Source organism: Daphnia magna, linkage group LG2 (assembly GCF_020631705.1).
Source record: "Daphnia magna isolate NIES linkage group LG2, ASM2063170v1.1, whole genome shotgun sequence".
NCBI lineage: Eukaryota > Metazoa > Arthropoda > Branchiopoda > Diplostraca > Daphniidae > Daphnia > Daphnia magna.
Window position 1 is genome coordinate 2414046 of NC_059183.1, and position 12477 is coordinate 2426522.

The 12477-nt window shown below is 36.7% G+C and overlaps 3 protein-coding genes and 2 long non-coding RNA genes across 14 annotated transcripts; 2 read left to right on the top strand and 3 right to left on the bottom strand.

Annotated features, from left to right (window-relative positions):
• Positions 1-297: 297 nt before the first annotated feature.
• LOC116915385 (aldehyde dehydrogenase family 3 member B1) lies at positions 298-5852 on the top strand. 8 transcript variants are annotated; one of them, XR_006643822.1, is made up of 13 exons: positions 1472-1506; positions 1629-1641; positions 2148-2387; positions 2466-2687; positions 2752-2915; positions 2986-3112; positions 3174-3277; positions 3422-3619; positions 3803-3918; positions 4462-4597; positions 4906-5056; positions 5328-5544; positions 5662-5852. XR_006643822.1 is itself a non-coding variant. In XM_032920499.2 (11 exons), the coding sequence occupies exons 1-11, from the start codon at positions 1609-1611 to the stop codon at positions 5701-5703; spliced, it is 1533 nt and encodes a 510-aa protein (XP_032776390.2). In that variant the 5' UTR covers positions 1502-1608; the 3' UTR covers positions 5704-5852. The 8 variants fall into 8 exon arrangements, 2 of the variants coding, with proteins under 2 accessions (XP_032776390.2, XP_032776389.2); XR_006643819.1 differs by lacking the exons at positions 1472-1506; positions 1629-1641 and adding an exon at positions 298-503; XR_004390040.2 differs by having other exon boundaries at positions 1502-1641.
• LOC116915559 lies at positions 505-1318 on the bottom strand. The gene is made up of 3 exons (XR_004390107.2): positions 1181-1318; positions 1024-1117; positions 505-954 (listed from the first exon to the last, which is right to left on the bottom strand). It is a non-coding gene; the product is annotated as an uncharacterized LOC116915559 (long non-coding RNA).
• A 529-nt stretch (positions 5853-6381) lies between the features above and the next one.
• On the bottom strand, positions 6382-7146 carry LOC116915507 (ribonuclease P protein subunit rpr2). The gene is made up of 3 exons (XM_032920665.2): positions 6918-7146; positions 6765-6865; positions 6382-6689 (listed from the first exon to the last, which is right to left on the bottom strand). Exons 1-3 carry the CDS (start codon positions 6993-6995, stop codon positions 6458-6460), a joined length of 411 nt encoding a protein of 136 aa, XP_032776556.1. The 5' UTR covers positions 6996-7146; the 3' UTR covers positions 6382-6457.
• Positions 7147-7361: 215 nt separating this feature from the next.
• LOC116916585 lies at positions 7362-9261 on the top strand. 3 transcript variants are annotated; one of them, XR_006643824.1, is made up of 7 exons: positions 7366-7696; positions 7802-7917; positions 7991-8203; positions 8283-8458; positions 8540-8702; positions 8777-8844; positions 8914-9261. It is a non-coding gene; the product is annotated as an uncharacterized LOC116916585 (long non-coding RNA). The 3 variants fall into 3 exon arrangements; XR_006643825.1 differs by having other exon boundaries at positions 7362-7696; positions 7802-8203; positions 8755-8844; XR_006643823.1 differs by having other exon boundaries at positions 7364-7696; positions 7802-8203.
• A 941-nt stretch (positions 9262-10202) lies between these two features.
• On the bottom strand, positions 10203-10750 carry LOC116917578. The gene is made up of 2 exons (XM_032923094.2): positions 10570-10750; positions 10203-10456 (listed from the first exon to the last, which is right to left on the bottom strand). The coding sequence occupies exons 1-2, from the start codon at positions 10748-10750 to the stop codon at positions 10203-10205; spliced, it is 435 nt and encodes a 144-aa protein (XP_032778985.1).
• Between the last annotated feature and the right edge of the window lie 1727 nt (positions 10751-12477).

Below are 12477 nucleotides of genomic sequence, written 5' to 3' on the forward strand. Positions count from 1 at the left end.
ATTCAATTAAACAGGAGAAGACTTGCAATGAAAAATATTCCAAACCCGTAACTTTTGTCTTCAATTTCAACACTTTCAAAAAGTAAAAAGAACTCTAACATCAAAACGCTAAAACGACAACTAACTGTTTTGTTTGTTTTTTGTTTTGTTAACGATTGTTCAATGAAGTTCCAAGAATCTTTGGTGGTGGTGCTAGTGTCCATTCGAGAATAAGCTCCTCCCATCGCCGGAGGAGTGAGTCACTTTTACAGTTCTAGACTTCAGGCTTGAACTATTACATTCAGTGGGCTATGGTGTGTGTAAGTCGTCGTTCGTCTGCTACAGTTACAACGAAATGTCAGTTTTGATCAGTTAATTTTCTGCTGATCCAAGCTTGATATTCAGTTAGCACTTGAGACGACCTAGGTTGCTTGGAATAGGCATTTTTTATTGATCCAAACTGAGGACTCATTCTGACAGTCATCATTGTCACTCCAACCATGGCAACTTGTGATACTGATAATGTAAGTTTTTGAATCATTTATACATTTAAGCGCTTTAAATCAAATACATGAAAATAGAACATGAAAAACGAAAATTTTGTCAGATTGAAGCTTAATTTTCTCGGAATAGTCCTTCTGTTTGGGCTCTATGGGCTAGCCTATTTATACTGTTACTTTACATTGTGAACTCCATACATTTATTATTTGGGTGTCACTGGCTTCATAGACTGCCTTTTCATAAGATTCAACAACCTGTTGTCCTTTAACATCTCATGGTCAAAGAAATGTTCTTTATGTTAAAACTGGTTAGCATGAAGCTGACATGGTTATTACATAAGTTGAAATTTGTAGTTGTATACCTACATTTGTTCTGTTTTGTAATTGGATTTCTGTGATGGGCACAGATAGCTCAGTGTTAAGGAATTGAAGCAACCGTTGAAACAGGAAAACATCACTACAGGTGGCATAGAACCTAATTCATTAAGTTGATGAATTTAAAATAATTATTATTTTGGTGAAACCTTAAAATAAGAACACGAACCTGTAAGGCTGTAACCACGACGCTTTGCCCTTGGAGTAACCAGGCAATGTATTTTTATTGTATCGCTCCGTAACTGGTTGTAGAGAGATAGGGACTGTCATGTGGAAATAATCTTTTAACCCATGTTTGAAGCACTATCATGAAATTTTTCTACTACCTGACGGTTCTCTTAAAGAATATCGCAAGAAATTTTCAACAACTTACCAAATTAAGCGAAAGATGATAGTTATGCAATTCACAAACTTGTTTTTTTTTTCTCTTCCATTTGTTTTTCTTTTCGAGCTGAGCTCTGTTCGTTTTATTTTTTTTTTTTTTTCGCTGAAACTTTGTCTCAGTTTGAGAAAGGCCCTCAAGGCTTTGTCCTTGGCCAGCACGACGAGATAGAAGGGAGGTATATCAAGTGCCTGCTCATGCAATCGCTGTATCCGTGTCGGGTCTACAAGTCCACAGTGCATATCTTCACCAGCTCAGTTGTAGAACTGTGTAGGGAACTGAGCATTCGATTAATCCTTGATTGTTGCATTGGTTTAGAATACGCATAACCAAGTTTGTTTTGTTTTTCATATTGTTGAAAGCTGATCTATTATGGCTATTGAAAACACCAGGGATCTCGGAGTGGTAAGTTTGCTCGCAGTTCTGTACTACTGCGTGAATTCCCCTGTAGCAAAACGAAACGTATTGGAGCCAAAAGAAATAGGTCTGTCAAGTTGTTGCGTTGTTTGAACGTCATTCCCTTCTCCATTCGTTCGACAACTAGTTTTGGAAATATCTTAATTTCATTTTTCCATTCGATTTTTTCTGAAAACTGTAATGGATTTATCACGTTTTTGTTGTTCGTAGTTCAAACGCTGCTGTATCTTTATTTCTCTTATTTTTTTTTTCTGTTGCATGGTGTTTTTATTGTCGTTGCCTTTCGTTTCGAATTGAAAGTGACAGATGTAGATGTAGATTGACAAAGATGTTCAATGTGCTCAAAATTTTCGTCGATGAAAAATCCTGGATAAGCATTTTGCTATAAAAGAAACATGATATGCTTTCACGTATGATGGACGTAATCTTCACCTTTCCACCTAGACTCACTTAAGAATATTTGATTTTTTAGCCATCTGTTTTACATTTTCTAGGTGATGCAGAAAGCTCGAGCCGCCTTCGCATCGGGAAAAACCCGCGATGTAAGTTTTCGAGTTCGACAATTGGAGAACCTTCTTCGCATGTACGAAGAGAATGAAGCGGATTTGATGAACGCCCTGTATAAAGATCTTCGCAAACCGAAACCTGAAGCGAAACTGATGGAAATAGAAGTTCTCAAGTCTGATGTTCGAACCATGATTCAAAACTGCAAGGAATGGTCGAAACCTCAGAGGGTTAGTTTGATTTCATAAGGAATTGCTGCTTTTCTGCCTTTTATGTTCTGCTCTTTTATTTTTCCGTTTTAATTCAAGGTCCCTAAAACTCTTGTTACCATGATGGACACTCCTGTTATACTCCAAGATCCATACGGAGTTGTTTTAGTTATCGGATCTTGGAATTATCCTGTTCAGCTTTCGCTGATTCCTGTTTCGGGAGCAATTGCTGCTGGAAATTGTGTCATTATTAAACCTTCAGAAATTGCTCCTGCCTCGTCCAAATTGCTTGAAGAGTTAATTCCGCGTTATTTGGATTCAGTTAGTAGCTAGCTCGAAGGACTATCTTTATTGGCCCTCTTTTAGTTAAAGTATATTCTGGTAGGAATGTTTCCAAGTCGTAACTGGAGGGCCTTCTACCGTCCAAGAACTGCTGAAGCAGAAGTTTGATTACATTTTCTTCACGGGATCAACCAACATTGGCAAACTTGTCCGTGAAGCCGCCAACAAACACCTAACACCAGTTACCTTGGAACTCGGGGGCAAGAGGTACATAAAATTTCCCCATTCTAAAGCTGAAATAATTAAGAAATTTCAACTTTACTTGAAACTGATATAGCCCTGTGTACGTTGACGAATCTGTTGACATGACCATCGCAGCACGCCGTATCATCTGGGGCAAAATGGTGAACTGTGGGCAAACTTGTATAGCGCCTGATTACGTCCTGTGTAACAAATCTACACGGGTATAGCAATTTCATAAAGTAGGTGAAAATCTTCATTGCTTAATCTTTTTGGGGAATATAGGATCGCTTGATTGATAAAATCCGAGAAATTTTGATCGAGTGGTATGGGGAGGACCCGCAAAGTTCCCCTGACCTATGTCGAATCGTCAATGTTCGCCATTTCCAGTAAGTTCCATTTCTTCTAACTGTTGAAATAGCCTGTAGACGTGTGTGCGTAGTACATAACCGGTCTTGTGTTAAATTAATTTATTTTTTTGTTTGTTTTTGTTTTATCTCTTTTTATCTTATTGATTTTTAAACTATATTTAGGCGACTACAGGCAATGCTAGGCGGCAGTAAGATAGCAATCGGAGGCAAAGTTGACGCTGATGACCTATGGATCGAACCAACTGTTTTGATCGATGTAAAGCCCACCGATCCCGTAATGCAAGAAGAAATATTTGGGCCGATTCTACCCATATTAGAAGTAGAAAGTGCCTATGATGCGATTCAATTCATCAATGCACGGTACAAAGTTTTGGCACCTTTTTGCCAAATTTTAACATCATCCTTTATTTTTCTATGCGGAGATTCGTATTTTACAATAACCTTGCTAGGCTAAATATTACAGTTGACATGGTTTCATTTTTTCGAAAAGCGTAACGTTTTAGAAATTATGTTACCATCAACATTTCCTTTGTCCTTACATAGAGAGAAAGCTTTGACGATATATATCTTCTCGCGGAGTGCGAAAACTCAGCAAGCCTTTTTAGAGGAAACATCTTGTGGTAGTGTTTGCGTCAATGACACGATGATGCAATTTACCGGTGAGATATTGCTCGTTATGATTTTCCGTGTTCCTCTGCACTCAACAGTAGTTGATCTTCTACTACTTCCAATTTACTCCATACGTCTGGACTCGCCGAATGAGTCTATTCTTCTGTGCAATTTCCTAGCTACTAACTAGTTTGGTTCATCGGAATTTCCGCAAATCTATCGAAGATGCCCTAAGTTCAATCTATTCAACTAATGCCTTTTCACCTGCATGCCTTTTCATACTTTTTATTTCTTTTCTTATTTGTTTAGTTTTGTTTTCTATAATTTTATTCTTCTTTGACATTGGTTTAGGGAGAAGCCGCTTAGCATGTACATCTTTTCTAAAAACAAGAAACTAATTGATCTTATCTCGGGAAATACTAGCTGTGGTTCGATTTGTGTCAACGACACTCTGCTGCAGTTTTCAGGTTGCTTTCGACTGTCTTTGAGTTCTGTGCACGTTTTGCCTTCATGTTTGCACACAGAGCTAAACTTTCTGCCTACCCTTGTATCCAAACTGAGAGTTGTTGTTTTTATTTTTGTTAATTTTTTAGTGGAAGAATTGCCGTTTGGGGGTGTTGGTGCCAGCGGTATCGGAGCGTACCATGGGAAATACAGCTTCGATACCTTCACACACAAAAAATCTTGCCTGATTCGGAGTTTTGATAAGATGGGAGAGGCACTTGGAAAGTATGTTTGATAAATATATCTTTTATATACAGTCGTGGATGAAAGTATCATTCACAGATTTTTTTTAATTTTTTTTTTTGTGGTTTTTTTGTTGTTTTTTGTTTGTTTTGTTTGTGTTTTCACTTCACCGCGCTTTTTTACTGATTTTCCTTATCGGTCTATCTAAAAAAAGAGGAAGATAAGTTCAAAAGCGCGAGAACAGTGAAAAAAAAAACAACTTAAGATGCTATCATTCACGACTGTATATAGTGTGCTTTGTTCTTAATTGCTTTGATTTAATCAACGATTTTTATTTTTGGTTTGATCAGAGATCGGTATCCTCCCTATACAGATGAAAAAATCCGTCGCTTGATTTTTCTACTTAAGAAACGACAACTTCCCAGTTTTGGCTTTGTTCCTTACGTAGCCAGCTTTGCCTTAGGCGTGGCTTCAGTGATCCTTCTACGCTACGTTGCCAAGGTAATTAGTGTAGATTGAAGTCTAGTGATTCTTTTTTTTTTTTTACTTCGAATACAGTCTTGTACGAAAATACTGGTTTCAGTCATTAGGAAATACGTCGTTTCGCCAAAGCTGCCATTTTTATTGAAATAGTCTATTTGTTCAGTTTTCTTTTTGCTAGTCTACGCTGCCATTGAACAGATCAGTGACCCTATTTTATTTTTTTTATTTATTTTTTTTATTTTTTATTTTTTTCTCTATTCATTTTCTCATTGCTTACATGTAATTAAAGCTATGGTCAAGCTCCCATCTCCACAAAATGGTTCGCAAAATCCAGCACTGAGACGGTAATCACTATTGCCACCCACTGCCTATCCCAACTTGTCATATCAATTCAGTCTATACGCTACGGCAACTTTGTAACGTTTAATCTCCAATGCCGTCATTACTACCTGTAGTCTAGTCAATCTTTCCGTTGGTGAATGCAGCTCCTTTGGTAATTAATCAAGGTTAGTTCCCTGTTCTTACTACACTACCCAATATGCCCATTTCATGTGGCGGGGGTCACTGATCATTAGTTCTCTACTGTAAAAAAAAATATATAAAAAAAAAAATTTTTTTCTCAGGAATTAGGTTACGAGGAGAAGCTGTCCGAAGTTATGGGCTAAACCCAGCGGATGTAAATGGCTACCTTTAGAATGCTACAAGACTGCATGGCTCTTCCATATCCTCCTATATAAAATTTGTACGATTCCATGGAGTCCTTTTGTCGGCATAACTAGTTTTCGTTTAATTGGGAATACAATACTTAACACAAGCGAATTAGTCACTTTCAATTATGCAGTCGACACATAATTTGATCTTTCGGGAAGTCAGCGACTTCAGCCCAAAGTGCCTCTTGCGGGTGTGTTGTTTCAGTCCACGCAGAAACACATTTGTAGTCAGATGGCACTCTCACCAGGCGGAAAATCACTCTTACGCCCCGACCCAAAACCCTCGATTTTTGCATAGTATTCAGTATTCACCGCAAGAGGGCACTCCTTTTCTGAGAGGGAAAATAGCCATAGTGGAGGAACCAGGGGTCTATGACTCTGGTATAATAGGCTTTTTAGAATACATAACCTGCAGAAATGCAGCAGATGCACAAAGTGCTAGTTCAGTCTATTATTCAATGTTTCAATCTACCAATGAAAGCTCACCTTATTTGTATGACATCACATCACTTGATTAACTTTCTCGTAACCTACACTATGTTTAATTTTGGTTTTAGCAATTCAATGCCTAAATTTGCAACACATTTCTACCACCCTACTATTGCCGATCACCATATGGGGTCATATCAATTATTGATATTTATCGTTTTTGTTATATTGTTGTTTTTTTTACACCAAATTGCTTAATCACAAGATAAAACATTTTTTGTTACATGGTTGGCACTGTATGCTCAGACCACAATATATAATCAGATTTTAAAATGTAGTTTTTCACACATTCACAGAGCAGACATTTCCAGACTTGGATTTTATTGTTCTTTTTCTGCCTTTTTTTTTTCTTTTTGGAAGTCAATGGTTTCTGAATTCTAACTTCTGCCGTCTTGCCAGGTATCAGAAGGCCCTTACATCCTTTGCACATAGTTCGCTTCAAAGATGGATCACTATTTATTGTATTAAAATAGAAAGAAAAAGAAGTTTAATGTCACTCTTGATTCTACCCCATTTTACCAACATACAGTTTCAGTTGAAGTTTTTTCCCAATACTAACAATGTTAGTTCCATAAAAAGAACTTATTGATGGACAACTTGGAACAGCATTTAACATCACAACAGATGCCTGATTTAAAAAAAGATTTTGAAACTGAATTTTTTCTATAAAACACTGGTACCTGATACAAGAAATTCATCCTATGAAAACCATCGGATCCAACTACGTTCATCTTCTTGCCACAAACATTAGCAGTCATACTTCCTTATTAGAAATATCGCAAGTAGTCCAAAGCGAGATTAGGAATTATGGTCAGATCATTGACTATTCACTGTATTGGTGTATTTCCATCGCAGACTGCTTCTGAGCATGGACTACTCTAACTTAAGGACGGGACTCTTCGACATTTCCTATGTAACCCATGTAATTTTTTAAAATTTTTTATTAAATTTAATTTAAAAAAATAATTATTGACTTACGAAATGTCCCTATATTGAAAATTAACCCTTAAAGAGATATTAAATATTTTCTATCAAAGAAAATAGGGAAATTGGGCGGGCCGCCGGTGCCATCTGGGAGCCAAAAATCCTAATTCATTGCTTGTTTTCTTTCTACAATTTCAAGTTGCAACATGGTCTCCACGTACGTACGGAGAAGTCCGTACCAGAAAACGGCACCATTTCCAGGGTTTTCATTGGCTCAGTGGGATGGTCACGTGACCATCCTTTCAAGCCACGCAGTGGTGGGTAGGCCCCTAGCCCCTACCCCCGAAATCTCAGCAGCCGCCGTCGCATTTGAACCGGCAATTGTTTTTTTTTCCTCGTTTGTTGTCATTTTTGTTTTTAATGGCGGCCTGCTGTCATTTAAAATGAATAAATATATTACTTTTAGAAAAGGGCCGACCTCTCGTGAAGAGAACGATGGAATTTATAGATTCGGCTGGGAAACTTGTCGAGAAAGGTATAATTATATTCTTATATCATCATGTTCATCATGATCTCATATTCATATATTATGTTTCCCTCGTACAAAACGTGTTTTAAATACTCTTTTTTACTTTTTCAGCTTTTTTGCTTTTTTAGATAAACTGACACGAGAGTTTGGTACCTTCTCAAACAGGCATAATTTCAATCTAATTAATTGTATCTGAGATTTTTTTACCAGATTTTTTTACTAACAGGGTTTGTACAACTTCAATCTGGATAAAAGTAGATTGAATTCTAATAGATTGAACTCCTTCTATATTTACTGCAGGAGCCCTCACTTTTTGCCGTAGCAAAACTGTTGGCAACTGGTCTTGTAAATCTGAACAGGGTAGAAGTTCTTTGGCGTCCTGTAACAAATCACCTGCTGGAAGTCATCATCCATCCGCTTAACCGCTTGAGAGAATGGGGAATAGATGTCATTACTACGTTAGTTAGATCAGTAATTCAATATGATTATTCTACCCCTTTAAAATAAAACCAGGTAACTATCCAAAACAGTTGGGCTATTTGTGTTTAGGCAGTTGAAGAATAGTGAACTCTATCCCTTATTAATTTGACAGAGATTGCAGACATTGTTAATATCACCATTAAATGAGCTGTCTAGTACCAGTTTTGCAGACATGCAGCAAAAGCAAGTTGATTGTGTGCTCCATTTGCTGCACAGCTCTGGTGACATAATCTCTTTTGGATGGCCCTTGTTTCTCAATATCATAGGAGCTATCAACAATTCTCAAGGGTAACAATGAACATGGCATTCTTTGTCGTTGAGGGCTCATTTCTTTCTTATTTTGCATTGCTTTGATTTCAAATCATGAAGAGAAAATTCTGTACGCTCCGCGTTCCAGTGTTTACAGTTGGTGGTAACGTTCTATCTCCCTGTTTTACCATGGAACTACCTGCCTTTAGCAGTCGAAACGACAGGAAAATTTGGATCGCAAACATAAGATCTCAACGTTTCTCTCACAGCAATTGGTCTTATGGTAAGGAAAGCACAGTACGTTTTTAAAAGACTAACACATTTTTCTAATGTAGGTTATTTAACTTGTACTTACAGCTATAATTTCGATTATATTAATTGTATTTTTGGAGTGCCTAGAAGAATAGTCGGAAGGTACACGTCGGGTAGGCTATTATTATCATGCTGCCCTCGTACAAAACGTGATTTAAATATTCTTTTTTTTACTTCTTTAGCTTTTTTGCTGTTTTGGATAAAGAGACAACTTTATCTAAAAAGAGTTGGTACCTTCTCAAACAGGTATAATTTTGATTATATCAATTGTATTTATCATGTTATACCGATTACTTTATCACATTATTTTTTTTTTATTTAGTAAATTGTCTTTAAAGTAAATGAAACAATTTATATAGTTTAATGTGTGTTGTGGACAATAAGCGATGCACTTTCATTTCCATAAATCAATTGTTTTTTACTTTAAATTTACTATTTTTTATCGCATGGCAGCGATGGATAAAGTTTTTATGACTCAATTTTGAATTTTGAATTTGAGCCACATTTAAAATACATTGTTTCCGTTTGCCTATCGTGTTTTGTCATGCTGAAGTTTAGAGAGATTGGATATTGGTTACCTGCACTGCCATATAAGATTTCGATTTAGGTTTTAATTGTAGATTGCATTTATATTTGAATTAGGCGTGCAATCAAAATGGCCGCCATAATGGGTGTAAGGAAGGGGTTACTATTATTGTAATTTATGGTACCAAAACTATGGTTATCTAAGTAAATTTTTACACCAAAACATGCTGAAGGTTTTAAGGTATCTTAATTATGTATTACTTTATTGATTTGCCGTATATTAAGACCCAAACGATGTGCCCAAAGTTTGACAGTTTTGGTTCTTTTTCCCTCCCCCCGCAAAAAGTTTTAAATTAAAAAAATTAATTACGGCTAAAATATTACATGCATGTAAAAAAAACAAGCATCAGTCGATAGACCTTGAAAAGAGCTATCTTTTCCATGTATTTTTATTGAAAAATGTTGAAAAGAAAAAAATTGCTGCAACATGAAAACTTTTTTGCGCTTTTTCACTTGGGTCAATTATTGCGCTGGTTGGAAAGAGATCTTAGCGCAACTCCGTGGCTTTCCAACGAGGCAATTCAATAAGTGATCTTGGTGTTCTAGCAAAATCACTAGAAATCTATATACCAATTCCTATTAAAAAACAAGAAATTTCCCCGCTAGTTTGCACAGAAAATCTAAGATGGTCAAACTTTCAAGAAACCCATTCCTTCCATTCCTTTTTTTCTAACTCCTTTGCAAACTAAATGCATGTAGTCCAACACGACATCACCGATTGCATCATGTAGTATGTATTCTATTATTGATTTCTTTCCATCCTTGTTATGATGCTTAAGTTGTGCGCGTTTACGAAATGATTTATCTGTTCAAAGCGGGGCATCTAGTTCGGGGTATGTTACTCTAGCCGCAGTTTTTGCCTGTCTAGAAATAGTTATAACGTTTCCTACCCATATGCCTCTTGTGGTACATTTCTGCATCCGTAATAGGCATTGTGAGTGGTGATGTTCATGACGAATGTTGTGGCAGGGGTATCGCAGCAAATTCCTGTAAGGACAATTTCGACTTTTTTCCCACGGAATTCTAATCCGGTAGCCCGAAATCGAAGAATGTCGTCTCGTAAACGGGCTAAATATTCATTGATGTCAGCTGGTTTCTTTGCGCCGTGATAAATTCCACCAACTAAAATGTAATCCCATCCTAATATATTATGTATGCAAAAAAAAAATACAAATAGAAATTGTCTAACAAGTTTCCATAACTTTATTTTGACACAAAAACCAAAATAATTTCTTTCACAACCAATAACTAGCCTAGAACTTTAATTAGGATAGGCCAAAAGTCACTTAAGCTGCTTTTGTATAATGGGATGCCATCTATATTGATGAGAATGTACAGCACATCTGGCACTTCTTTTCCATTTCCCGCAATCGCAGCAAGGATATTCAGTAGTGCAACTGCAATATCGAAAGGCTGGTATTTTCCGGGTGGCATTTCAATTAATTCAATTTTTCCTCTTTGGGAGGACAATAGAGTTCTTGAATCAAGAGGTAGGGACGTTAGCTTGGCATCATTATGCAGTCTTTTCAATAGATAACTAACGTGGCACCGAGGTATAAAACATTCGACTAACCATTGCCCTAAGCTTCGCTTGACAACATTTTGAAATTCCGAGTGTCTCATTGGTAAAATTTTCCATATCTGTCAGATAAAGATATTCAAAATATTATCTTCGAAATTGAGTTGGTTGTGTTTGAAAGTTGACTTATTGGTAGTGAATAAAGGTATAATTACTCAAAGAAGATTCCAAATTGAGGGAAAGGAAGTGTTGACGAGGTTGAAGGCAGTAAATCTATGTTGAGATTGTTAGCTTGTGAGACATTGACCGGCACTTGATTACCAGTTTCCACTTGTGCGTAACCAGACTGTCTGTTAAGTCAGAAATTTGTAATAATAATCTTCAACAACTTTGAATGTATATGCTATCATCTGTTTACACTTACCCTACACAGTTTACTTCTTCCAAACTGGCATCATTTACAAATCGATTGAACGCCAAATTTAACCTTCGGCGTGCTTGCTGAGGGCCAACAACATCCATGGTTTTGCGTAATTTGCCACAGGGTTGGGCCCGGTACTTTTAAAAAGTACCGCGGTATCGGTAGCGGTAGGTTCACTTTTTTTGAAAACTACCGCGGTAACGGTACTACCGCAGAGGTTTTACAAAGTACCGCGGTAACGGTACTTTTCCCGGTACTTTCGAAATTGTTAAAAGAAGCATTGTGGGCATACTTACTATTCAAATTTATTCACTTTTAGAAAAAGCAATTTTTCAAAGTTCTCATCTGAAAGATTGGCCCTTGTCGGAATGAAAATGAGACCTCCGGCACTAAATAAACGCTCAACGGAAGCGGACGATGGGAGAGCAGCATTGTACTTCATGTACATTTTTTTCAAAGTAGGGTAATTCTCCAAACTTGAAGTCTCGGTGCTCTCGTCGGCCAGGAATAAATCCACTTCATTCGCTTCAGTACAAACTTTCTTCTTTTTAGGCTTCTAAAGAAATCCTTTCTTTTCTTTGGTTGTGGACTGTTGAAGTCGCTGTCAGTATCTGAATGGTCATCGTTTTCAGCAGAAACCAATCTAAAAAATAAACAAATTTTTGAAAATTCTTTACAAATTTTATAACAGAGAAATATAAAATAGATCAAAGATAAAAAAAGCAATATACCTATTCGCAGGATTACTTTCTTTGAAGGAAAGATAAACCGAAATCAAAAGATCGATGTTTTCTTTTTTATCGATATCATCAATCCACGAAGTTTTAAATTGCGGATTCAACATTGCAGCGATCTTAAGCTCTTTATCATCGAAACATTCGGCACATCTCTTCTTAACGGAATTTATAAGATTATTGACAATATACTTGCAGTGCTTCACCTCCGAATTGTGCTTCAATTTTTCCATTTTCTCCAACAAAAGCTTTAAAGTGGGAAAGAGGTAACCGACATTAACTTTAATGTGTGCTTGCAAAACATCTAATGCTTCCGAAATCGGCCTCATAACATTGACATATTCTTTGATAAATTCTTCTTCCGCTGGCCGAAAATAATCAATTTTGAAATGAGTGAAAAGTTTTTTTAAGTATGCTTTCTTGGTGTTGAGAAAGTGCCTCACTCTTACGAGGGCGTCGAAATAAGAATTCCATCGAGTTTCATTGT